Source organism: Lontra canadensis, unplaced genomic scaffold (genome assembly GCF_010015895.1).
Source record: "Lontra canadensis isolate GAN:19392208 unplaced genomic scaffold, GSC_riverotter_1.0 scaffold7, whole genome shotgun sequence".
In the NCBI taxonomy this organism is placed as follows: Eukaryota; Metazoa; Chordata; class Mammalia; order Carnivora; family Mustelidae; genus Lontra; species Lontra canadensis.
Genome location: NW_022631001.1, coordinates 16,330,223 through 16,355,789, shown reverse-complemented (window position 1 = coordinate 16,355,789; position 25,567 = coordinate 16,330,223). Strand labels below are relative to the sequence as shown.

General features: G+C 37.1%; 1 protein-coding gene across 2 annotated transcripts; it reads left to right on the top strand.

Annotated features, from left to right (window-relative positions):
- Positions 1–1,296: 1,296 nt before the first annotated feature.
- Positions 1,297–24,343, top strand: PCF11 (PCF11 cleavage and polyadenylation factor subunit). Of its 2 annotated transcripts, none has more exons than XM_032852954.1 (16): positions 1,297–1,813; positions 5,522–5,647; positions 7,507–7,695; positions 8,024–8,218; positions 9,127–10,244; positions 10,645–10,825; positions 10,935–11,418; positions 11,965–13,529; positions 14,206–14,305; positions 17,682–17,801; positions 18,505–18,610; positions 20,381–20,564; positions 21,356–21,511; positions 21,764–21,856; positions 22,361–22,396; positions 23,236–24,343. In XM_032852954.1, the coding sequence occupies exons 1-16, from the start codon at positions 1,622–1,624 to the stop codon at positions 23,449–23,451; spliced, it is 5,061 nt and encodes a 1,686-aa protein (XP_032708845.1). In that variant the 5' UTR covers positions 1,297–1,621; the 3' UTR covers positions 23,452–24,343. The 2 variants fall into 2 exon arrangements, with proteins under 2 accessions (XP_032708845.1, XP_032708846.1); XM_032852955.1 differs by having other exon boundaries at positions 1,499–1,813; positions 10,935–11,025.
- The last annotated feature ends 1,224 nt before the right edge of the window (positions 24,344–25,567 follow it).

The following is a 25,567-nucleotide window of genomic DNA, read 5'->3' as shown; positions in this document are numbered from 1 at the left end:
TATGAGGTATCACATGCAAGCTCATTATCATGCCAGTATTGTGCATTTTAAATATGTGTAGTTTACAGTATATTATACCTCAATAAAGTTGCTTTAAAAAACTCAAAGCCAAACAAAAATGAGACATGAAAATGTTTCTTTATATGGGACAAATAAAGGAATTCATTAAGAGCGGTTTCTAATGGGGAACAAAGTATCTCTGCAGAGCCTAGTAGTCAAAGGAGGACAATCGTGAAGCAAATTTTATGTAATTAATACTTTTTTTTTTTTTTTTAGACTACATCAAAACAAAACAAAACAAACAAAACAAAACACACCCTCTCAGTTTGTCGTGCTATGATGAAGCTCCACGGCGGAACTATTTGAATGCTTTGTTTCGAGACCATCATTACCAGCCTCCAAACAGGATTTCAAAGGTCTAGTAAGACTCTTGCAAGAAAAATGTGTATTTTTTTTCCTGCGTGCCCAAAATAGCGTATTCTTAGGCTGTTTCGAAAGTGAAGCCCGAGAGAGAGAAGCTATCAGGCTCGAGGCTGGATGTGGCCATTGTGAGAAACCCTTCCTACAAATCTGAATAGGCTCCCCCAGATCTCCAAATCCCTAGGGAAAAGCCTTTTGCACACAACCTCTAAATAAAAGCATTTTCCTAGGGATTCGACTCAAGAAAGCCGGCCTAGATGTTTTTGTTTGTGGGAAGCACCGTGCTGGAGTCCATTTCCAGCGACTCTTCCTCAGGTCGGGGGTCTGTTCCGGGTCTCAGTTCCGGGAGGGACAATCTGCCCCGCAGCTGGACCCTCCCTGGCTCTCGTAACGAGAAGCACCTGAATCACAAGCAGCGAGGTGGGGTGAGGCGGGTTGAAAACCTTGGTTTCCCTCGGCCCCCACTGCTTGGCCGCAGATGCCGGGCACGCGGGAGGTAGGACGATTGACGGAATTGCTCAGTGGCTAGAGGATTGCGGAGGGAGGGATGAAGAGGGGGAACGGCTGAGCTTTCCCCTTAAACTGGTTGGGTTGGGCCACGGGAACAGCCTCCCCCAAGCCTATTGGCCTCCCTGAACGGGTTGTTATGGTAACAAATGACCGAACAGTCTCTTATGAATCGGCCAATGAGAAGGGCCGTCTTTTTTACCGCACCTCTGAACAGGAGGTGTTGCGAAAGCCCGGGTAGGGCCCGTAGAAGAAGGCGGTGCCAGGACGTCCTGCGGAAGGGCCGAAGGCGGGGCTTGTGACGTTGCTGGCCGAGCCAATCACGCCTGGCCTTTCCAACGGCCCCGCCCTTTTACCGCACATTTCCCCTCCCCTTGCTCATTTCGCACGACGCAGCGGTTGGGAACACAGACATTTTCGGAGCTGGAGCCGCCACTACCGCCGCCATTTTGTGTCTGTGGAGAAAGAAGCGTCTGTGGCGGCTGGAAGTGGACGGAGATCACCCTTGAGACGGCGGCGTTTCATACCCGAGGTTCCCCCTGTGTCGTCCCCCAACCCCCCTCCGCGGTCAGCATGTGGTGAAGCCGGAGCCGCGAGAGACCCGGGGAGAGGAAGAGGAGTCGGAAGGGAGGCGGGGTGTCGAGAGCGGCTTCAGCTTCAGCTGCGGCGGACCTCGGAGGGGGGCCGCGGCGCAATGTCAGAGCAGACGCCGGCCGAGGCCGGTACTGCGGGGGCCCGGGAGGACGCCTGTCGGGATTATCAATCATCACTCGAAGACCTGACCTTCAATAGCAAACCGCACATCAATATGCTGACCATTCTAGCCGAGGAGAACCTGCCCTTCGCCAAGGAGATCGTCTCTCTCATCGAGGCCCAAACCGCCAAGGTTTTTATACACCCCGCAGCCTCCTATTCTTCTAATACTCCCTGATTTTAGTGTCAGCCTCATCCCAGGTCTCGCTTCCATCCAAAGGGGGACAGTGTTCTCCTCTCCAACCCTCCACCTCCAACTCAGGCTCGGTCTTTGGCCCAGGCTTCGAGCGTGGGCCTCTCTCGTGGGGGAGGGAGTGGGGAGGATAAAGGGTGGAGTCCCACTTCCGCTTACCAGCTCCCTATTTAGGCCACCGCATTGTGTATCCCGACACTTACGCTTTGAATAGAGCCCTTTGGGGAGGGGGAGACTTAAAAGGCAGTTTGTGGTGTGGGGAAGTAAGAGTTAAAACCATTTTAACACCCGGGAGGGTGGGGAGTGGTGGGTCTCCTATTCCCAGTCCTCCCCCCCCGCCCCCCCCCCGTACCCTTTTGGGTAATTGTGCTCTGTGGGTTGGAAGGAGGTGAAGGGGGACCTGGGAGCGAGCTGTTGGTGGGTGGGAATAGGGAATTGGCCCCGAGTGGAGCAGCCGCCTGTTAGGAGCCCAACATGGCGCCTGAAAAGCACATGATGCGAAAGGGAAGAGAGGAGAATCCATTCCCTGCCAGCCAGGCAGCTGCTCACACCCGTCAGCCCCGTTTTGGGGTGGGGGCGGCTAGATGTAAATTGTATTCTCCTATCGGAGGGTCTAATTTGCCCCAAAATACGGGAAATTGGGGGTGAGGGTGGGGTTTGGGTGGGGGGAGGAGATCTTATCCAACCTGTAGGTGGAGAACTGGCCCAGTGGGTAACACGTAACTTGTAGTTTTTTTTTGAAAAGTTCAGTCCCTCCTCCTCTTCCTTTTCTCTTTTCCTCCCTTCCCTGATAGTGAAGACGTGCTTTTCTTCACCCCTTGACAGAAGTGGTCCTCTGCCACCCTTTATTTCCCTGTAGTCCTCTTCTGTGGATTCATGTGGGAGCGATATGTCATTTAAGTTACTGTTAAACTTAGTTACCATAATGAGTTTTAATAGCTTCCCAGTATTACGTTCTAAGTTATTTTTCAAGCTTGTACTTACGGTTTAGTTTTTTCTAGTTGTTAGTGATTGAAATTAACAGGATGAGCCTCCTTTTAGCAGAGTGAACCCCTTTTAAAAGGCCACTTTAACAACAACCACCAATATATTGTTTAGAGGCGGTTTCTGTCTAGTGTACAACTGAGTGGTCTGACTCTAATAAATGGTTTTGAAATGTGTGACTGGTATTATAAAATTTGTGAATAAAACATATAAAATATGTACTTGTCTTTTTTATTTACCTTTGTAAGGTGTAGAATCTGTTTCCAAGAACTTATTTTTATCTATGTGGTTGTGTGTTTTAAACAAAAGTCTTTAAGTGACTTGGGTTCATTCTTTAGGTTCCATCCACTCTTTTGGGTAAATCTGTTCACAAGATACACGGTTTCAGGTGGTCCTTTCATTCCTTAATTTAAAGAGGACAAAAAGTAAAGGTTATTTGTTTTGTTTTTAAGGGCCCAACAAGTTTGTTATGCTCAGTCTGACAGCTAAAATACAAGTTTTCATTCACCTTTTCCTGTGAATGTCTGAAACAGCTATTGTTCTTTTTTTTAAAGTATGAGACTTAAAAAGGAAGCATTCCTCATACTCAACATCCTTTTTATTGATAACCACAAACATGTTGGACGTGAAAACTTAGTTTCTGCCTTGTTGAAGGCTTAACTTGACATTGAATGCCTTTTTAAAAAGAAACTGCACTTTTTAAAAAAATAACATTGAATAAAAAAAAATCTAATTACCTAGTATTTTCGGGATTACTAATATCCACAGAGCCTAATATTTAGCAGTTTAGGTTGTCACTCAACAGTTTCCTTGCTGGTTTTTTCCTTGCTGGATCCTGAAGACCTTCGAGAAGTGAAAACTAAATGCTGACTATAGTGACCACATTAAAATTTGTATTTGTGTATGGCTACACAGAGTGGTGAAAATAGATGGACTATTTGCTGATAAAAGCTGAATTTTATTTTTATTATTATTATTATTTTTGGGGGGGGCACACGTTTCCTGGTTATTTTTGGAAAGCCAGGTTGAGGAAAAGGTGTAAAAGTCACCGGGAAAATAATCAGGGTTGGGGTTGAGGGTGAGGGGAGGGATTTTCTGTCATTTGGTAGCAAACTGGCTTGGTTTTGTGTTTTCTGGAGGCGAATGTTTGTGTCCTTCTTTTAGCGTCTCAGCGTTACTAAACTTAAGGATTCACACCTAATTTAACTCTTCCCATGAGGCAGTGGTAGTGAAAAAATATTACATACAGGATTCACTTGTACAATAAAAAATTAGCCTACTGAACAGATTTTGGTTTTAAAGAGAGCCTGTCTTCATAAGTACAACAATGACTAAAATGGTGTAAAACATAACATGGTAAGAAAAAGACACAGCAATAAAGCATTTGACATGTTGGTATTTACTAGTTTACCCACATGCAGTGGCCCTGTGAACCCTTTAATTAGAAAGGACCGTAAGAAATTTTTCATACAGAGCTATTCAAGGGTTTCCTTGGCCAACTTTGTAAAGGTGTTATCAGAAGCAAGAGCACTTCCACACACTTGTATGGGCAATTGGTTTTGTGAAATAATGGCATTGTGTACTGCAGAACTGTGAGCCTACCCTAGCTACAGGTAGCTATGGGTAAGTTTTGTTCAGGGTTAAGATTCCAATACACATGGGATGGATAAATGGGGATGATTTTTTTGTTTTTGTTTTTAAATCATGGGTGCTCCTATGGAGTTGGAGTTAACACTTAGTTTATATGGTGTCAATGCTCCTCAAGTCTGTGAACCTGCTGATGCTTTCTGGAAACTTGCTGTACATTCTAAAAGCCAGTGCTGGGTAGGCATTGCAGTTGAACTGGGGCAACATTGCTTTGCTTTGGAAAGGGCTACCTGTATATCAGCATCACCACACTGGCTTTGCACAAATTTAGAAACTCTGGTTTGTGCATGTCAGAGGAAAAATATTTCGACGGAGAGTCCATGCTGTGAAGAAAATCTTCAGGACAAAACCTGGTTTCCAGAGTCAAGTTCGACCTGATTTACATGACTCAGCAGCTGCTCCATCCAGTTTTTCTTGTATCAGTAACAACTTGCACCTTCCTGCATGTTCATGTGCAAGAGTGTTTTTTGCCATTAACTTCATATGTGAAGTGTACTTAATTTCTTTGTTCATTGGATTATAGAGAAGTAATCCTAATGATTTTACAGGTAACAAAAGTATGATAGACTTTAACATATAAAATATGCCTATGGAAATTAGGGTTTCTGCCAGAAGTCTGGAAACTTCATTGAGTCTATGCACACTATAATAAGTTAATGTCACAAAAATTACACTTGGGTTACAGAAAATACCCCTATTACCCCGTGGTCACTTAAAACACAGGTTTTGTTTTTGTTTTACCGTATGAACCTGACATTCCATTGAGTGTTAAATGTATTAAAGGTTACAGTTTTTCTTGTAGTTCTGAGCTTATTTTATATGCTCAACTAAATATCATTGTAAGAGATGAGAACTTGGTTGAACATTTAAGTTTCATAAAGGTTAACTCAAAAGTATTTAGGGTCAATGAAAATGGAATTCTGTATTGTAGGTTTGAAACCTCACTTTTAAAAGTAATTCTATGGTATGGTGGCAATTCATTATACTAAACTTCTCAGTTTCTTTTTATCACTTCAGGCTCCTTCCTCAGAGAAGCTTCCTGTTATGTACCTTATGGATTCTATCGTGAAAAACGTTGGAAGAGAGTATCTCACTGCCTTTACTAAAAATCTAGTTGCAACATTTATTTGTGTGTTTGAAAAGGTATATATGCATTTAGAAACATTTGAATTTAAAAAAAAAATGTGTTCCTGATGAAATAAATACTTGTCTTTGTGTTGGGTTTTCTTGGGTGGTGAAATGTTTTATTCTTTTGGATCTTTATCAAGTACCATTCTAAAGTTAGTGTTTTATGTAGATTTTTAAAGCAGATTCTAGGAGTTTTACATTGTCCATTCAAGAATAGATGGGTTTGCTTTTAGAATTTGTTTTGTTTTGTTTTTAATTGTCTTTGTTCATTTGATTGAAGATCTGTTCCATCATTAGGACTTGGGCAAAAAGATCTGAAGCTGTCAAGAGTACTTCAAATGTCATTGTTTAGGTTTCTGGTGTTAGGATGTTGACTATTCCTATCAGAAAAAGAAAAGCATAATTTTCCAGTGTGTGTCAACCTTTGATTGGTGCCTGAAACTTTTTGTGATTTTTTTTTTTCTTCCTAGAAATGTTTTCTCTTACTTTGTTCAAGTATGTTTTATGTGAATGTTCTAGGTATGTGTGAATGGTGGGCTAGTTAATTGCTTTAGGTTATTTTGGAAATACTTTTAATCCCCACTTAGTGTTAGAAGAAAGGCTTGTTAGTCTCTATACCTAGAGATGGCAGATTCCTTCCGTAACATTGTATCTGATAGTTTTGTTAATAGAGTATTTTGTTGAGGAAGACAAGGGATTTGCTGGAGTAATCAATTCTCTTCCTGGAAGGCTTTATCTTTAACATTGAGCAAAAGGACATTTATAAGCAATTTAGTTTTAAATATGTTTCCTAACAAAAAATTGATAGTTCTTTTATTAGCTGCACCTGTTGTGTTTGGAGAACTCTTAGTTGTCAGACTTGGGGAACTGGGATTATCTTGAAAGAACTATTACGAGATTTTATTTGTTTGTAAGAACAGAAAATGTGTAGCCGCTACTTGGAGTAATTTTTTTTTTTTCTAAGTTCCTAGAAAAAATACTGTTAGTATATGGAAAGCTGTATTTCAAATTTTATTAAGAAGCTTGTTAATTAATAGTGTATTATAGACCTTGGCTAAGTACTGCTTATCTGAAGCTGTAGTCTAAGGAGAACCCAAAACTAAATCAGCCTCTTGGTTTCATTTTCATTATGTTCAAATTTAGTTGGGTTTTTGGTAGAATACCGTTTATTGTATTTGATAGGGCCTTGACACTGCGTTTGATGAAATGACTTTATAGTAAATGTAATTCTCTAGACTTGAACACGGTCAAGGCTTTAACCTAAAGTTAAAATTCTAACTCAGTGTTCCCAAGTACTAGGTTTCTATGATAGCTAGTTTTTGAATATCATTGTTATTATTCCCATCACAAGCATGAGCAGATAAATTAAATAAAACTGAAACTCATCAGTGGGTAGGATTTTTGTGAATTTCAATTTTTAAGGTGACTTCCATACCACAAATAACTTCTTCATAGGTGCCAACCAAATTGTACTGCAGGAAATTGGTTAGTGAGTTAGTTTTGTTTTAATAAAGTTTAAGCCTGTTTTCTAGTTGTTTTACACTTTTTTCAGAGTAAAAGTAACATAAGGAATCCTGTATCAGTCCCTAAAATTTGGAAACATTTTGTACTATTAAAACCATAAATTATTGCTTAGTTTGCTTTCATACAGGCTAGGGGATAGCGACTAATTTTCCTAATTTTTTTTGAGGGAGAAATTTCTTTATGTTTACAAACCAAATACACTTTAATAAGTTATTATTGTTATATATATTTGTGAATGAGTAGAATGTTTGCTATATTCAGTAGAACAGAGATTTATGTAGCTTTAATACTTAATATTTAAAACATTCTATAGTAACTTAACAAGCCATAGAATTGTTCTGTTGTTCTAGGTGGATGAAAATACTAGAAAAAGTTTATTTAAATTACGTTCCACATGGGATGAAATATTCCCTTTGAAGAAACTTTATGCCCTGGATGTCAGAGTCAATTCGTTAGATCCTGCCTGGCCCATTAAACCTCTGCCCCCCAATGTGAATACATCTAGCATCCATGTGAATCCTAAATTTTTAAATAAATCGGTAAGTTCTCATATGAATTTTGATTTATCAAAAATTGCTCGCTAGAAAGAAATCTCAAGACTGCCCTGTGCTGAGTCAGTATAGTTAAAATGTTTTTCCACTCAGGTTCACAGTGCATTTAAAAATAAATTCTCCTTGTTTAGGTATCACATAATATGCTTGCTTTGGTTTTTAAATTTTTGAAAAATTTTCTGTGTGCTTTTAAACATGATTGGCCATTTATGATTATGGATAGTATTTAAGAGATAAGCTGATAATTTTTTGTTTCCCCTTAGCTGTTTTTTAGCTGTGAAATATATGTTTTTTAACCCACTGTTTTTTCTTATAGCCTGAAGAGCCTTCAACACCTGGCACAGTGGTCAGTTCCCCTAGCATCTCGACTCCTCCAATTGTTCCTGATATACAAAAGAATCTTACCCAAGAACAACTAATAAGGCAGCAGTTACTGGCAAAACAAAAACAGTTGTTAGAACTTCAGCAGAAAAAGCTGGAGCTTGAGCTAGAGCAAGCTAAGGCACAACTGGTAAGTAGAAGATACTGGCATTTTAAATATTTTAAACCTGTCTTCTGGTAAAGAGAAGTAATTAGTATTTTGTGTTTGAATTGTATAAACATGTTATTTTTATTAGTAGTGTGTTCTTTTTCCCACTTTAATTTTGCGGATTATGGTATGTTGGACCAAATTTGTAATTCCTTATTGTAAAAGTCACTTGAATGTAAACTGTGCTATTTTCTTCCAAATATTTTTTCTATTAGTTGCCATCTTTTAAGATAGCACCTTAGTTTTATTAACATATGTGAATTTAATACCTGTCCCAAGATGGTAGGTGGGTTGTTGTGAATGTTTTTACATAGTCTTTAATGTTTTTTGAGCTAAGGTTTCATAAGTAGAAATCTGGTTCTTAGAAGCCTACAAAAGAAAAGTTGTCACAAAAGTAAGAAGGGCAGGAAGATGACATATTCCCATGCATGAATGACCTTTTACTAAGTCACTTTTACTTAACACTTGAATTTGAGAGGAAGTAGAGGAGGGCAAAATTTTGTAAGTTCATTATCATTGACATTAGGAGGAACTAAATTTTACGACCTAAAATTTAGCTGGAATGACTCTTTGACACTTGTGCACTTGGGATACAGTGATTTATTTAGTAGTTTCTTAGTAGAAGTCTGGCTCAGAATCCTGAATAATTAAGAAAATATTATAAAAACCCCAAAGTAAAGGACTAGTAAGAAATAAGAAGCTCCAAAAGTATGTGGACTTTGTCTTCTTTTCATTTTAATCGCTACTTGAACACAAGAAGTATATAGCATAAAAAAACAATATTATTGAGTGGATTTATTGAATAAACATTACATTCTTTAGGTTTTGATTTTCTGACAAATAATCTTCATGTTTTATGTATTAACATGAACATTTATTTTGTATTTCAGGCAGTATCTCTTAGTGTTCAGCAGGAGACATCCAACTTAGGTCCTGGATCAGCACCATCCAAATTACATGTTCCACAAATTACCACTATGGCAGTTAAACCTCCCCATCAGGTTCCTGTGCAACCTGAGAAAAGCCGTCCAGGTCCATCCTTACAAATTCAGGATTTGAAAGGAACTAATCGGGATCCCCGTCTTAATAGGATGAGTCAACATTCTTCGCATGGAAAGGATCAGAGTCACAGGAAAGAATTCCTAATGAACACATTGAGCCAGTCTGATATTAAGACAAGCAAAACTGTGCCCTCTGAAAAACTAAATTCATCCAAGCAAGAGAAAAGTAAATCAGGTGAAAAAATAACCAAGAAAGAACTTGACCAACTAGATTCTAAATCTAAATCTAAATCTAAATCACCATCACCTTTGAAAAACAAGTTATCCCACACAAAAGACTTGAAAAATCAAGATTCTGAAAGTGCGAGGGTGTCTGATATGAGCAAGAGAGATCCGAGGTTAAAAAAACATCTTCAGGATAAGACTGATAGCAAAGATGATGATGTAAAAGAGAAGAGAAAAACTACAGAAAAAAAGGATAAAGATGAGCACATGAAATCATCTGAACACAGACTGGTTGGAAGTAGAAATAAAATCATCAATGGCATCGTACAAAAGCAGGATACAACAACAGAAGAATCAGAAAAACAAGGGACAAAACCAGGGAGATCAAGTACTAGAAAGCGATCAAGATCGAGATCACCCAAGTCTCGGTCACCAATTATACATTCTCCGAAGAGAAGAGATAGGCGGTCACCCAAACGAAGGCAGAGGAGTATGTCTCCAACTTCGACACCCAAAGCTGGTAAGATTCGGCAATCAGGAGTTAAGCAGTCACATATGGAAGAGTTTACGCTACCTTCCAGGGAAGAGCGAAATGCCAAGAGAAGTAATAAACAAGATATTCGAGATCCAAGGAGAATAAAAAAGACTGAAGAGGAACGACCACAAGAAGCTGCAAATCAACATTCTACAAAGTCAAGCACTGAACCAAAGGAGAATGTAGAAAATTGGCAAAGTTCCAAGTCTACCAAAAGATGGAAATCTGGTTGGGAAGAAAATAAAAGGTAGGATTTTAACATTTTTAATCAAGGAAAATAAATTGTACATTTTGAAATGTGTTAATTTAAAAATCGGGTGATATTTATTGGATGCTATAGTTAGTACTTATTTTTTCTGTTTATTTCTTAATAAATAGAAACTCTCTGGGTAATACCATTATTATTCCTGTTTTACAGATAAGGAAACTGAAGTTTAAAAAGGTTTAACTAGACTACCTAAAGCTGCACATCTAGGACATGCAAAAATTAGAATTCATGTGTGATTTTCCTGACTTCAGATTTTGTGCTCTTAATCGTTTAACTTTTGTAGTTAAATATATTTATTTTAACCAGATCCTTTGGAATGTGGTTTTGAGAAATTTAAAAATTTTTTATGAAGTGTAACATACTGCTTTTATGGTTCCAGCTTACAACAGGGTGATGAACATAGTAAATCTCCTCATCTAAGGCATAGGGAGAGCTGGTCAAGCACTAAAGGAATTTTGTCACCTCGGGCCCCAAAGCAGCAGCATCGATTAAGTGTAGATGCCAATCTTCAGATTCCTAAAGAGTTAACTCTTGCAAGCAAAAGAGAATTACTTCAAAAGGTAGTTACTATGATCACATGTAGTCATGATTCTCTTTTGTCTAAGTTTTTTTTTTGTAAGTACTTTTTATATTTAAAATATTTGATTTCCTTTTATCACCCCTACACAGACGAGTGAACGTTTAGCATCTGGTGAAATTACACAGGATGAGTTCCTTGTTGTTGTGCATCAAATTCGACAGCTATTTCAGTATCAAGAAGGTAAACATAGATGCAGTGTACGGGATAGTCCTACAGAAGAAAATAAAGGTGGATTAAAAAAGAAACCTCTCTTATCTGATGCTGAATTAACCTACTATGAACATAAAGCAAAACTGAAAAGGACACAGGTTCAGCATTCATTTCCAAGACTTGATCTCTTAGATCCTGATATTTTTGACTACCCTTTGACTGATGCCTTGTTGTCTGGAATAGAATGTGAGCCATCCAAAAGTAAACATGCAAGTAGGAATAGTGGAGCACAGTTTGACAGAAAAGAACAATTTAGTGAAAGAGCAAGACGTCTTTCTCCTATATCTGGGAGTCGTACTTATGCTGAGAATCTTTCACCCCATGAGGGCCGGAGAAGACATGACGAGCAAGTCTCTGCTAAAGGTAGAAAAAGTTAAATCAGATTATGCCTATTGAATCACACAGCAGTGAAGGGAAAATGAACAAGCTAAGTGGGGATGGATTTTTGTGACTGTTCAGACTACCTTTTGTTTGTTTTGTTCTGTTTTTTTCCCCTCAAAGGGAAGGGAAGGGAGCTAATATTTACTAGGCCACCCTGTGTGTTAGGTATTTTCTTAGGTTCCTTATATATGTAATCTGATTTAATCTTCACAACCCAATTAAATATGTATTATCCCATTTTACAGATAGGGATCAGGACCAGAGAGGTTAAATAACTTGCTCTCAAAGTCAAATAATTAGTTGACAGAATGGGGATTTTTTTTTTTTTTTAACCCAGGTGTGTCTGACTCCAGCAGGCATTCTTTTACCTGCTGCTTGATTATGCTGTCTTTTCCTTCCCCCATAATAAAGTGAGATAGTTTTGGATAGTTCTGGCTAAACATTTACATGAAAGTAGAAGATTGAAGATACTTTGATTAAAAATTCAGATTCCAGGAAAAATAACTTTTTTTTTTTCCTTTTTAAAAGGTGTACGAGAAGAGCAGAGATCACCATTCAATGATCGTTTTCCACTTAAGCGACCTAGATATGAAGATTCAGATAAACCATTTGTAGATAGCCCAGCATCAAGATTTGCCGGCCTTGATACAAATCAGCGACTTACAGCTTTAGCTGAAGATAGACCATTATTTGATGGACCTAGTAGGCCATCAGTAACAAGAGATGGCCCAACCAAGATGATTTTTGACGGACCTAATAAATTAAGCCCTAGAATTGATGGACCTCCTACACCAGGTTCTCTTCGGTTTGATGGGTCACCAGGACAAATGGGGGGAGGCGGCCCTTTGAGATTTGAAGGACCACAGGGTCAGCTAGGAGGTGGGTGTCCTTTGAGATTTGAAGGTCCTCCAGGACCAGTAGGGACACCTCTGCGGTTTGAGGGGCCGATGGGTCAAGCAGGAGGAGGTGGTTTTAGGTTTGAAGGTTCTCCTGGTCTGAGGTTTGAGGGATCTGCAGGTGGTTTGCGATTTGAAGGACCAGGGGGCCAGCCCGTGGGTGGTCTCAGGTTTGAGGGACATCGGGGTCAACCTGTGGGTGGTCTAAGGTTTGAGGGACCACATGGTCAGCCAGTGGGTGGACTTAGATTTGATAATCCCCGAGGTCAGCCTGTCGGTGGACTTCGATTTGAAGGTGGTCATGGTCCATCAGGGGCTGCAATGAGGTTTGATGGACCTCATGGTCAGCCAGCAGGTGGGATCAGATTTGAAGGCCCTTTGCTACAGCAGGGAGTTGGAATGAGGTTTGAGGGCCCCCATGGTCAGTCAGTAGCCAGTTTGAGGTTTGAAGGACAACATAATCAGCTTGGTGGCAACCTTAGGTTTGAGGGTCCACATGGTCAACCAGGGGTTGGGATCAGGTTTGAAGGACCGTTAGTCCAACAGGGAGGTGGAATGAGGTTTGAGGGTCCTTCTGTGCCAGGAGGTGGCCTGAGAATTGAAGGGCCTCTGGGTCAAGGTGGTCCAAGATTTGAAGGTTGTCATGCTTTAAGGTTTGATGGGCAGCCAGGTCAGCCATCACTCTTGCCAAGATATGATGGATTACATGGGCAGCCAGGTCCTAGATTTGAAAGAACTGGGCAGCCAGGCCCACAGAGATTTGATGGACCACCTGGACAGCAGGTTCAACCAAGATTTGATGGTGTACCTCAAAGATTTGATGGTCCACAACACCAGCAAGCATCAAGGTTCGATATTCCTCTTGGTCTTCAAAGCTCACGATTTGACAATCATCCTTCACAAAGGCTTGAATCAGTATCTTTCAGTCAGACTGGTCCATATAATGATCCACCTGGCAATGCTTTTAATGCCCCATCCCAAGGACTACAGTTCCAAAGACATGAACAAATGTTTGATTCACCTCAAGGACCAAATTTTAATGGACCACATGGCCCTGGAAACCAGAGCTTCTCCAATCCCCTTAACAGAGCTTCTGGACACTATTTTGATGAAAAGAATATACAGAGTTCCCAATTTGGAAACTTTGGCAATTTACCTGCTCCAATAACAGTGGGAAATATTCAGGCATCTCAACAGGTAAGTCGGCTGCAGTTATTCTAAAATGATGTTATATGCAGATATGAATTGTTTTTAATATTTTTGGGTATTTGTTTACATAGCAGCAACATATAGAAGTCTTACTTCACTCTGGACAACAAATAAAATATTTGTCTGTACAGTAGTTGTCCTTTACAGTCTACTTTGCGATGCAAAGTATGGCGACCAAGCAGGGTGATCAAAAAAGAATTTATAGATAGATAATTCAAGCAGGGTTTGATATCTGTGGGAAGGAGTCAGTTTAGGAGTTCTGGCCTCAGCTTTGCTGCTAACTAGCTGTTATGATTGTGTACAGGTCACATCTCTGAATATCATTTCTGTTTGTAAAATAAGGGAAAACACAAGGGAAAGCACTAGTAAAGTGGTTCGTGTAAGGTCACACAGGTTGCTGGCTATGTTATATTTGCATAGTATCTTAAATTTTTCTAGGAAGCTTCACATTCTCCATTCCTTATAATGCTGTGAAACAGGTAAGGGAAGGTATTTTCCTTTTTTGTAGAAAGTCTAGAAATGAAGTGACCCAGTCAAGTTATACTTGTAAACTTTTATTGTAGAAAACAGGCCTTATTATATTTTCAGTATATATGTTTAAATTGTTAAAAGTTTTAGTTAAAATATAGAAAGGATGTTCTTAAAACCAAGGTTTTTCTTAAAGGTTCTTACTGGTGTTGCTCAGCCGGTAGCATTTGGGCAAGGACAACAGTTTTTGCCAGTTCATCCACAAAATCCTGGAGCATTTGTTCAGAATCCTTCAGGTATGTACTTTCTGAACTTTGTGTTTTTTCAAACATATATTTAGTTGAGTAGCTACTTTATCGATTTTAGGAAATGATGATTTTGAGAGGGCATATGCAGTTTAAAGAAATTTAATCTGGCTGGAAGTTTTTTGTTCTCTTTCTGAGTTTACATTGTTGATGTTTATTTACACTGATCCTGTTTAAAGCTAGAGGTGGTTAGCCAGGATTTTGTAGACCGTAAAAGAGAGAGAAGGGAAGTTTAGGGGATGGGGTAAGAGGGTGACATTTGTGTTGAGGTAAAATGACATAAATGATAAACCTCAGAAATCTCACTTATTTGATAATTGAGTTTTTGTTCTGTGCTTATGTGTATGTGATAATCCAGTAAACACTAAGTGAATACTGGGAACATTATAAAGTGGATTCTTTCATGTCTTTATAGGCTCTCAAATAGTAATTGTACATGCTGTGTTAAAAAAGTAGAAATGGGGTGCCTGTCTGGCTCAGTCCATAGAGCATGTGACTCTTGATCTTGAGGTTGTAAGTTCAAGCTCCATATTGGGTCTAGGGCTGATTTAAAAACAAAACAAAAAGTAGGAAAAAAGTGTGGCTCCCTAGTCAGATCCCCTAATAAGCTCTTTTGTTACTGTGGGGTGAGGCCTAACAGTATTGCTGTGGATATAATAACAGTATTGGATATGAGAGCTTTTAAAAGTGAATTTTAGTTTTAGTATAACAGGAAGTATATAAATTATGGTGATATATAAAACAACTACAAAGTTTTAGTGTATTGAGAACTACCCAACCAAATTATAGTGGTACTTGCTTTATTTCTGAATCATTAAAACAGACATTTTCGGAAACATGCTCTAGGGTGGCACTGTTTAGTTTAAGAAATTAGGGAGTTTTCCAGAACTTTTAAAGTAACTAGGGAAGTCCTAGCCAAGCTTTAGTTTATGCTTTAGTTCTCTCTTTTTTTTTTTTTTTAAGATTTTTATTTATTTGACAGAGATCACAAGTAGGCAGAGAGGCAGGCAGAGAGAGAGGGAGAAGCAGGCTCCCTGCTGAGCAGAGTGCCCGATGTGGGGCTCGATCCCAGGACCCTGAGATCATGACCTGAGTGGAAGGCAGAGGCTTAACCCACTGAGCCATCCAGGCACCCCATATGCTTTAGTTCTTAAACTGTGGCATCATAAGAGTTCATTCAGTTAATTTGAAAGCTTTTTCAAAAAAATTTCTGGATTGACAATTAGGATTAATTAATTTTTTTTATGTTGTTGTCACTATAATGAAAAGGGAGGGAATTAAGAAGTTGGGTTCTAAAATCAGAAGACCAGGATGTTAGAAGCTATACTACTTTATAGGTGGGCAGGGTATAAGCAAATATCCTCTCTGTGATTCATTTGCTTCCTCTAGACAGAAGACAACAAAGTCAGTATTTGCCTGTGATTTTTTTTTTTTTTAAAGAATCAAATAAGGTAGTATATGGAAAAGTACTTTATAACTTCTACTATATTAATATATTTTCCTTTAGAACTCACTTTTTTTTTTTTTAAAGATTCCGTCTATTTATTTGACAGACAGAGATCACAAGTAGGCAGAGAGGCAGGCAGAGAGAGAGGGAAGCAGGCTCCCTGTTGAACAGAGAGCCTGAAGCAGGGCTCCATCCCAGGACCCTGGGATCATGACCTGAGCCGAAGGCAGAGGCTTTAACTCAACTGAGCCACCCAGCAGGCACCCCTCAGTTTTTCTTTTTGAGTAGAGGATTTGTTGTGTTGGGGTTGGTGGTATGAAATAGTGTGCAAAAAACTGCGATTTTTTTTTTTTTCCTTTTCGTAGGAGAATAAAACTGCAAATTTTCTTTTCGTGTTTATAACCTTGGTGTGCATGTATATACATACAGGGCATAGCCATGTCACAGAAGAAAGCACATATTTTTCTTTTAGGTTGGAGGTATTGAGTGAGATGTTAGATATGCCTTCCTACTTCAAGTTATTTTTAAAGAGATGGGAGGGGTACCTGGGTGGGTCAGTGGGTTAAACCTCTGCCTTTGGCCTCTGCCTTTGGCTCAGGTCATGATCTCAGGGTCCTGGGATTGAGCCCCTGCATTGGGCTCTCTGCTCAGCGGGGAGTCTGTTTCCCCGCCCCCTCTGTCTGCCTCTCTGCCTACTTGTGATGTCTGTCAAATAAATAAAATCTTTAAAAAAATTTATTAAAAGAAAAAAAAGATATGAAAAGTATTCATTGTTCTATATTCAGCTTTTCTTAAGATTTCTTTAAAATGAAAGTAAAAACACCCCTTTCTTAGTAGTAAATATACTTATATGCTCATATATTCATTTTTTTTTGAAGATTTATTCATTTGAGAGAGAGTAGGGGGAAGGGCAGAGGAAAATAATCTAAAGAAGACTCCCCGCTGAGCCCCAACCCTGAGATCATAACCCGATCTGAAATCAAGAGTTGGAAGCCCAACTGACCAAGCCATCAGGCACCCCGTGTTCATTAATTCATTTAAACATATTGATCATTTGCTATATGCCAGACATTATTATAGCAGGATTTATTAACTTTTTTATTTTAAAGATTTTATTTATTTATTTGAGGGAGCGAGCATGTAGGGGCATAGGGACATAGAGGGGCATAGGGACATAGAGGGGCATAGGGACAAGCAGGCTGCCCACCACTGAGCATGGAGCCCGACATGGGGCTTGATCATCAGTAGCCTGAGCTTCTTTGCAAGTGCAGTGCTTCAGCAAAGGTCAAAGGGGCAGGTACCCTGTGGGTCACATGGCTCATCTTGCATTAGTTACCTTGGGTAGTCATGGGAGGAGGATGAGGGCAGGAATCCTTTCACTTAGGCTTTGGGTATTTTATTTTTTCCCCCTCTCCTGGAAATCCTGTGCTGTGAGATACCAGTCTATTCATCTATACAAAACTGTCTTTCCCAATATGGTTAGAAGATGAGAAATAGAAAATTAGAAAGGTGGAAGTCGGAGCTAAAGGTGGTGCTGCTTTAAGTAGAAGGGAGAATGAGGCTTTCTGTTCTGTGTGTTCTATTTTTCTTTGGCATGGATTTGGATTTAATTAGGCAAATGTAGGTAATAACTTTTTAAAAAAATAATACATATAAAGTATTTCTATTATAAACACTTAAAGTACCAGTGTTTTCAGTGTTAGCTTTTAGTATGTATCCTAGAATATATTTTTAAGAGATGATGACTTGGTAACCTAAATGAAAAGTTCATTTGATGATCTTCTGAGATAATTACACTCATTCTTAACAAGATTTTGTCAAATTTGTTGATGATAAGGCATCTTGAAGAAAACTTTAAAAAATGCTTAGTATAATATGCATTTTTAAGTTCTTTCAATTAAGAGTGTTATTTTTTTAAAGGAGGTCTTCCTAAGGCATATCCTGATAATCATCTCAGTCAGGTGGATGTAAATGAATTATTTTCAAAACTGCTAAAAACAGGAATTCTCAAATTGTCTCAGCCTGATTCAGCTACAACACGTAAGTATGGTTCTATACTTCATCTATACAGAATTTCAGTGAGTTACAAAGATGTATGTATGATATGATATAAGTTATGATAAAAGTTTTTACAATAATTGACTTTTTTTTTCCTGAAAATCAAATATAACTGACTTCTAATGAGATTCTTCAAAAATTTCTAAGATGGCACTAATACCTTTATAAAGTGGATTGTTGGAATTAACATTCCTGCAAATATCATGCAGATTCACGGTTCTTTATTCATTTAGCTTTTTAAAATAATTTGAATATTGATGAAATAAAATTTCATGAAAATTGACTTCTAAGTAATCAGGCCTAATTTCATTTATCAAAATAAAGAATTATATTCATTTCCTTGGCCAGTAAATACAATGAATAGATAAGATGGGATTCTCTAGGTTTATAACACAGTAGTGTTGCCCTATGATAAGAATTCTTAGATATGTGGAATCTGAACAAAACAAGTGAACAAGCAAAACAACAATGGTAAATTTATAGACATAAAAAACAGATTGGTGGATACCAGAAGGGAAGGGGATAGGGGATAGTGAAATGTGTGCTTGATGGTAACTCGACTTTTCAGGTGGTCATTTTGTAATGAATAAAGATACTGAATTATTTAAAAAAAAGAAAAGGAGAAGAAGAATGTTTAGAGAATGGTATTGAGAAATTTGTTTTGTTTTCTTTTTTTAAATTGAAGAAGTAAATGAAGTTGCTGCTCAGCCTCCCCCTGAAGAGGAGGAAGATCAAAATGAAGATCAAAATGTTCCAGATCTTACCAATTTTACAATTGAAGAATTGAAACAGTATGTAATCTAATTTTCTTTCTAATTTTCCAAGATAAAAAGGACATTGACTTTAAACATTGGATCTTATTATTAGTGCTGTTCATTTTACCCCTCTTACTGTTTATAAAATTTAGGAAGCATGTTTTTCTTATTTTTAAATTCGTGAAATAAATGTAACATAAACTTCAGGAAGATTTTAAGTTTTTAAATTATTTTAAAATATGTCTGCTGCACAAGTAATTTAGGCCAAAAGGCCGTCTCTGAATTACTATTTTTTACTATCTGTGGTTGGTATAGTGAATATGGGGAGTTAATATATTACCTGTTGATTATCTCGTCTTTGTTTTGTATCTTCATTTCTCTTAATCATTTTTTTCTGTATTTGATATTCTTATGCCTTTGAAGATATGAAAATGAGATTTTTATAGTCTGGTATTTAGGAAATTTTTTAAAAATCTATTTTCATTTCATAAGTAATGCATGTTCATCGTAGAACATTAGAAAATTCTGAGTCTGTAGAGTATGCAACTCTTCATCTCTGGGACATGAGTTCAAGCCTCACTTTGGCATGGAGCCTACTTGGAAAAAAAAAAAAGGAAATTAGAAAATTCAAATAAATAAAATCAAGACAATTAAATTAACCTACATTTCTCACATATCACCACTCATTTAACATTTGGTGCATATTTTTTCCTAATATTCTATTGCTTATATATATCCTATATTTCCTAATATTTTTCCTAATATTTCCTAATATTCTATTGCTTATATCCTATATATGTCTATCTATATCCTAATATTCTGTCGCTCATATAAAAAAACCTTAAAGGTGCTTTATGGACTCATTATTTCCTTACTCATTATATCCTTTTGGGTACTTATAAAAATATAGGCACCTAATGGTTATACCTTTTATAATAAATTTTTTTCAAAGTAACTCACATAATTAAAGTTTCATAATGAAAGGCTTATAATAAAAGCTTATCGTAAAAGATGGCATCCTTTTCTTCTAGTACTAATATTCACTCAGAATCATTTTTTAACCATTTTTAATTCTTAGTTATGGTTCCTTTCATTTATTTCTCTATTTCTTAAAAGATTTCCTGTTTTTCTGATTTGTCACATTTCTTGATTTATCACATTTAGGCAGTCTCTTCACTTCTTGAAAATGAAGATTGAGCTAGCTCTTTTACTATCCTACCAACTCTTCCCATATAGTTATAAAACCATTTTTTATTAAATCATTATTTAGTATTAACAGTTAATAACTGCCATATTTGTTCAGTTAGTTGGTTTATGTGCCTATTTCTTTCCAGATAGGGAGCCCAGAATTTTAAGAATTGATGCTAACCTCAGTTACCCATTAGTCTAATTTTTCATTTTAGTAATCTATACTATTACTATTTCTTCTGTACCACTTTCACCTTTCTTTAGATGAGGAGTAGGGCAGTTTGCAGATGATCATTCCATTTTTAGTTGGAAAGGAAAAAAAAACTGCACCAGGCCTATCTATAAGAGGATAGACCATGGCCCATGTTCTAAAATTCACCAAAGTTATTTTAAAGAGGGTTATTGACACATTGTTAGAGAATAATACTGATTGTTGGATATTGTTTCAGCAGGCTTTTGGCTGAAACATCATTCTGTTACATAATAATGGCTTCACCATGATTAAAATATGGAAATATTTTGATATTTTGATCTGAAATATTTTTAAGTGCCACTTTTTGAAAGGCCATTTAGCCATGTTATCAAAACTAAAGATGATTTGTGTATTTTTAAAAATAGACGTTATGATAGTGTTATAAATCGACTGTACACTGGTATTCAGTGTTACTCCTGTGGAATGAGGTTTACAACATCACAGACAGACGTATACGCAGATCACTTGGACTGGCATTATCGGCAAAATAGAACGGAAAAGGATGTCAGCAGAAAAGTCACTCATAGGCGTTGGTACTACAGTTTAACCGTAAGTAATCAACATATCCTCCAATCCATGTTTTAACCTTTAAATTATACCATTAAGTGTATTGGTTTAAAAATTGCTGGAATTTAAGAGGCAGGGCGGGGGTTTGTAGGGGTCGGGAAGGGAAAAATGAAACAAGATGGGATTGGGAGGGAGACAAACCATAAGAGACTCTTAATCTCATAAAACAAACTGAGGGTTGCTGAGGGGTGGAGGGGTAAGGGTAGGGTGGGTTGGGTTATGGACAGTTGGGGAGGGTATGTGCTATGGTGAGGCTGTGAAATGTATAAGCCTGATGATTCACAGACCTGTACCCCTGGGGCAAATAATACATTATATGTTAATAAAAATAATTTTAGTAATTAAATTGCTAGGGTTACCTTATGAGTTTTCTGAATAGAATTTGACCCCTAGAATATAAAAAGTATTTTTAAATAATTTTAAAGAGTATGTGTTTGATTTTTGTTGAGATAATGTTGAGGACATGTTTCTTACAATTCTAAAATTCTAATTTTTCTGTGACTTTTTTTTTTTTTGTAAAAATTGCATGGTAAATTTATCTTGTTAAAATCAGTACTTGTAATTCTAGAGGTAATGGAAAATGAACATTAGAATCTTAATTGTTCAATAGTTGCTTTATATTGGCTGTTACGGGGGTTCACAGAGAAGGTATAATTAAAAAATTGACGTGTTTTGTAGACAAATGTATCATTTTTCAATGCATTATATTGAAGATAAGCAGTAAAAGTTTAGAAACAAATGAAAATACTCATTTTAAATCAACTCCTTTTAAGGACTGGATAGAATTTGAGGAAATAGCTGATTTAGAAGAACGTGCAAAGAGCCAGTTTTTTGAAAAGGTGCATGAAGAAGTAGTGCTCAAAACTCAGGAGGCTGCTAAAGAAAAGGAGTTCCAAAGTGTACCTGCTGGACCAGCTGGAGCAGTTGAGGTAAGAGAAGAGTATTAAATTTTCTACCTCTGGTAATGCCCCAGCTTCCTTATCATTGATTAGCAACAGTGAAATGTTAACTCTTTTTGAATGGAAGAATGCAGGATCCTTAAAACTTATTTTGTATCTCTACTATATATTGAACTGCAGATAACTCTTTAGTTCCTTCTTCTACTTAATAAAGTGTTTATATATTTTTGCCTCATGTGATTAAATGTGTTCTGTAAATTTCATTTTATGATTCTGTTTTAGAGTTGTGAAATATGTCAAGAACAATTTGAACAATACTGGGATGAAGAAGAGGAGGAATGGCATTTAAAGAATGCTATTAGAGTAGATGGAAAGGTAATTTTCAGTTCTTTGCAAGTGTTAAGATTATTTTTTAGGGGGTAACTTGCCACTTTGAATGAAAAGTTTTTTTTTTTAATTTTTATAAGAAAGTTGTTTGTCTTTAGTTACAGTATTTGAGTTGGAAGGTATCTTGCCATCAACTGGTTCTCTACTTATTTTATATAAGAGGTTGCTTAACTAGGTAATAATAAACCCAGACTGGGTCTACTAGATCTAGTCAGTCTTCTTTCTGCCTAACCACACTACTTTAATTTTGAATTTGTATTTCGTTATAAAGAACTATTACTGTCTTCAGAGTATATCATGTTATCTGTTGAAGCGTATAAAGCAAGTTAAAGGAGAAATCGGGATGGAATTTTTTTTAATCCACATTTGTAACAGTTGTTTTTGTTACCTTTTCAAAAATAGCTATTTTCTGGTGTAAATTAATCATATCAGAATAGTCCCTTAGAAATGAATATACATGTGAATACCTACTTTTTTCTCTTCTTGCTTCAGATTTATCATCCATCATGTTATGAAGATTATCAAAATGTAAGTTCTTTTTGGTTACGGTTTCTCATTTACAGGAGTAAATTTTGTTATTTTTTTGCATCAGAGCAATATTATTATTTTAACCTTATTGATGTATTGAGCTGTTTTGATGTATCATTTAGGTTGTTCACCGAACATTCATGCTAGACTGATAGGATCTGATTTAAATTCTGAAATTTCTGTATTCCTTGCATTCTAGAGCAGTAGGCCTAGTGAAATGTTAGAGAAACTGAAGATAAGGATCATGATGGGAACAGGTTTCTAGAGTTAATGGGTAGCACTTAACTGCCCCCCCTTTTTTCGCCATTATAACATAGGAATAATTTTTAAATGATCACAAGTGAAATCTGAAATGTCTGTTGACCTTAGAAGTTCACACTTTAATGTTTGAGAGTAACCCCATTTCTTTAAACCAAACAGTTCAGGAGGCAGTTTGGAAGATTTATTTAGGTCATTGAAAGAGTAGACTTTCTAGGACATTTTGATGGTTTGTGAGGTCAGAGTATTCGAAATTAGGATAGTCATAAAAATTCCAGAATATATGTAGGAGTTACCATGTTTGTGGGGTTAACTATAGAGGTATGTCTGATCAACTTCTTTTGGCCTTAAATTGGTTACTGCTTTTCTTGGCATAGATCATTGCTGAGCACGTATTAAATGCTCAGTATGTATACCTTTTATTTGGCTGCTTTCATGGGCGTGTCTTATGGGGAAGTGGGTATTTCAATTGGGTTTGATATATGTATGTTTCTTTGCTCATACAAGGGTCTTAAAAAACTAGTCATTTAATGTGGTATTTTGAACTTTAATCAGAACTTACAGAGCTTTTCATTTTGTAGACATCTTCATTTGATTGTACACCATCTCCCAGCAAGACACCAGTTGAAAACCCTTTGAACATTATGTTGAACATTGTCAAAAACGAATTGCAGGAACCCTGTGAAAGTCCCAAAGTTAAGGAAGAACGAATTGATACCCCACCAGCTTGTACAGAGGAAAGCATAGCAGCACCCACTGAAATTAAAACAGAAAATGATACAGTCGAGTCAGTTTAAATAAAATGAGAAAGGTATGTTTTTCTTTTTAAAAAAAGCTGCTGTTGGATATAGAAGGTGAAGAATTTTTTATGTATATATAGACATATATCTATATAAATTGTCTAGCTGAGGCAGGGCCTTCAGCTATCATTTGGTTAATAAATACATTTTAGTATTTGCATTTCCTACTGCCTGCACAGTTTCAGGTGCTTCTTGTGTGAAAGTTCTGTAGATGTGTGCAAATTTAACAAAATGAAATTGTATGTGTAAAAATGTACGATTTTCACTTGTGAAACTGTAAATTATAAATAAAAAATATTTTTGCTATCCATGGAGTGTAATATTTATGCACACCATCAAATAAAGACAGTGTTTCTGTACTTTTTATTGGGTGAAAATGGAGTTAAACAGCAACCTCAACGTAAGATTTTTTTCTAGTAGCTTCCCATGATTAAAGAAGCAAATTTCTGGTTAGTTTTATCCTTCAAAAGAGGGGACTGAGAGAACACTGCAGGACTTTTCTCAAATAGAAAAGCCAGATCTGAAAAAATTTTAAAAACGAAATAGGACTTTGCATATATAGCTCTCTAGCTGTAGAGAACCATCCAGATGTCCATTTTTGAAAAGTATCTAATGAAGCAACTTTTATTGAACTTGGACACTGATGCCATCAAACGATTAACAAATATATTTAAGTACTAAAAGTGATTTTTTTTTTAATGACATTTTCAAGTATATCGAACGATTTAATGCAGATGAACATATTTCTATTTTAAGTTACAGGGGAATCTGTAAGAATGTTCATTTGAAACATGGTTAACCTTTTTTCCTTTGTTGGTTTTGACTGAATTAGATGGATACCATGAGATGTTAATATTCATACATGTAATAAATAGAATGATGAAGAAACTTCCAGTTTGTATCTCTTTATTTCTTGAATGGCTTTAGAAATGTGGCTTTTCTTATGTCTTTATCACCGTTCTTTAACGAGAACATGGCATCTGCTATAAGCCAGGAACTCTGAGATGGAAGATTAATCTTTTCTGCCATCTATTGGAGGAGATGGGCATATAAGACAATGAAAGCCAGTTTGCTGAGCATTTACTGTGTGGTAGGCATTGGCAAATTTTTTATATATATCTTCTTTGGTGTTTATAATCATACAATAGTAGATGGTATCTACTATGTACAGATCGAATCACTGAGAAAGTTGTAGAACAGGAATGTAGACCTGGCTTTGCTTCATTTTATTCAGTAGTATTTCCGCAATTAAAAAATTCCTTGAGAGTAGGTACATCAAACTACCTGGGAAGCGTGTTAAGGAAGACTTCATAGAGGTGGTGGTATTTGGGTTTAGGAGAACTAGGAGTGGAGTCCACATTGGTGGGAAGGGTATCTATGGAGAATGGACAGCAAACAAAGGCTTGAAAACATGTGTTTTCAAATTTTTTTATATGGTTAAAATCCAACAACTTTGAATAGAAGATTATGAAGTCTTCTTGGTTATGCTTAGAAATTTGTATTATACTGGTGAGCATGGGCCACCAGAAATTTAAACAAATCCTATCTGCATCTTTTTAAAGAATCAAGTGAACAGAAATTTAGGAGATTGTTGATTGTCAATACAATTATTATAGAGAGGTCCAGTAAGAAAAACCGGTAGGTGTCCACTGGATTTGAGAAGTGAGAACACATTGTGATAGCTGAACTTCCGAATGTAAATCAACACTGTCATGGAAGAAGTGCTGGGGTCTGAATCCAAAAACGTAGGCAAAATTTTTTGTTGTCTTCTTTTGGGGGGATCGTAACTTGTATCAAATGCTTAAAAGTATTTGACCAAAGAAAGGTGACATTCACACCTACCAGTGTATCAAGAATATCCATATAAAGGAAGAGGGTCAAGGAAAGGTCCTTGAGGAGCAAACATTAAACTCTCAAATGGGAGGGTGAGAAAGAAGTACTATTGAGGAAAAAAACAAAACAAAACCCATAATGGTTAAAAAAAAAAAAAAGGCAGTAAACAAAGCCAAGGAAATACGGGATGATAAAGAACCCCTAAAAATTGACTGAAGAACAGGTGAGTATGGGTGTTAACACTAGCTGCAATGGGTTGTGTGGGTGAGCGGTGACAAAA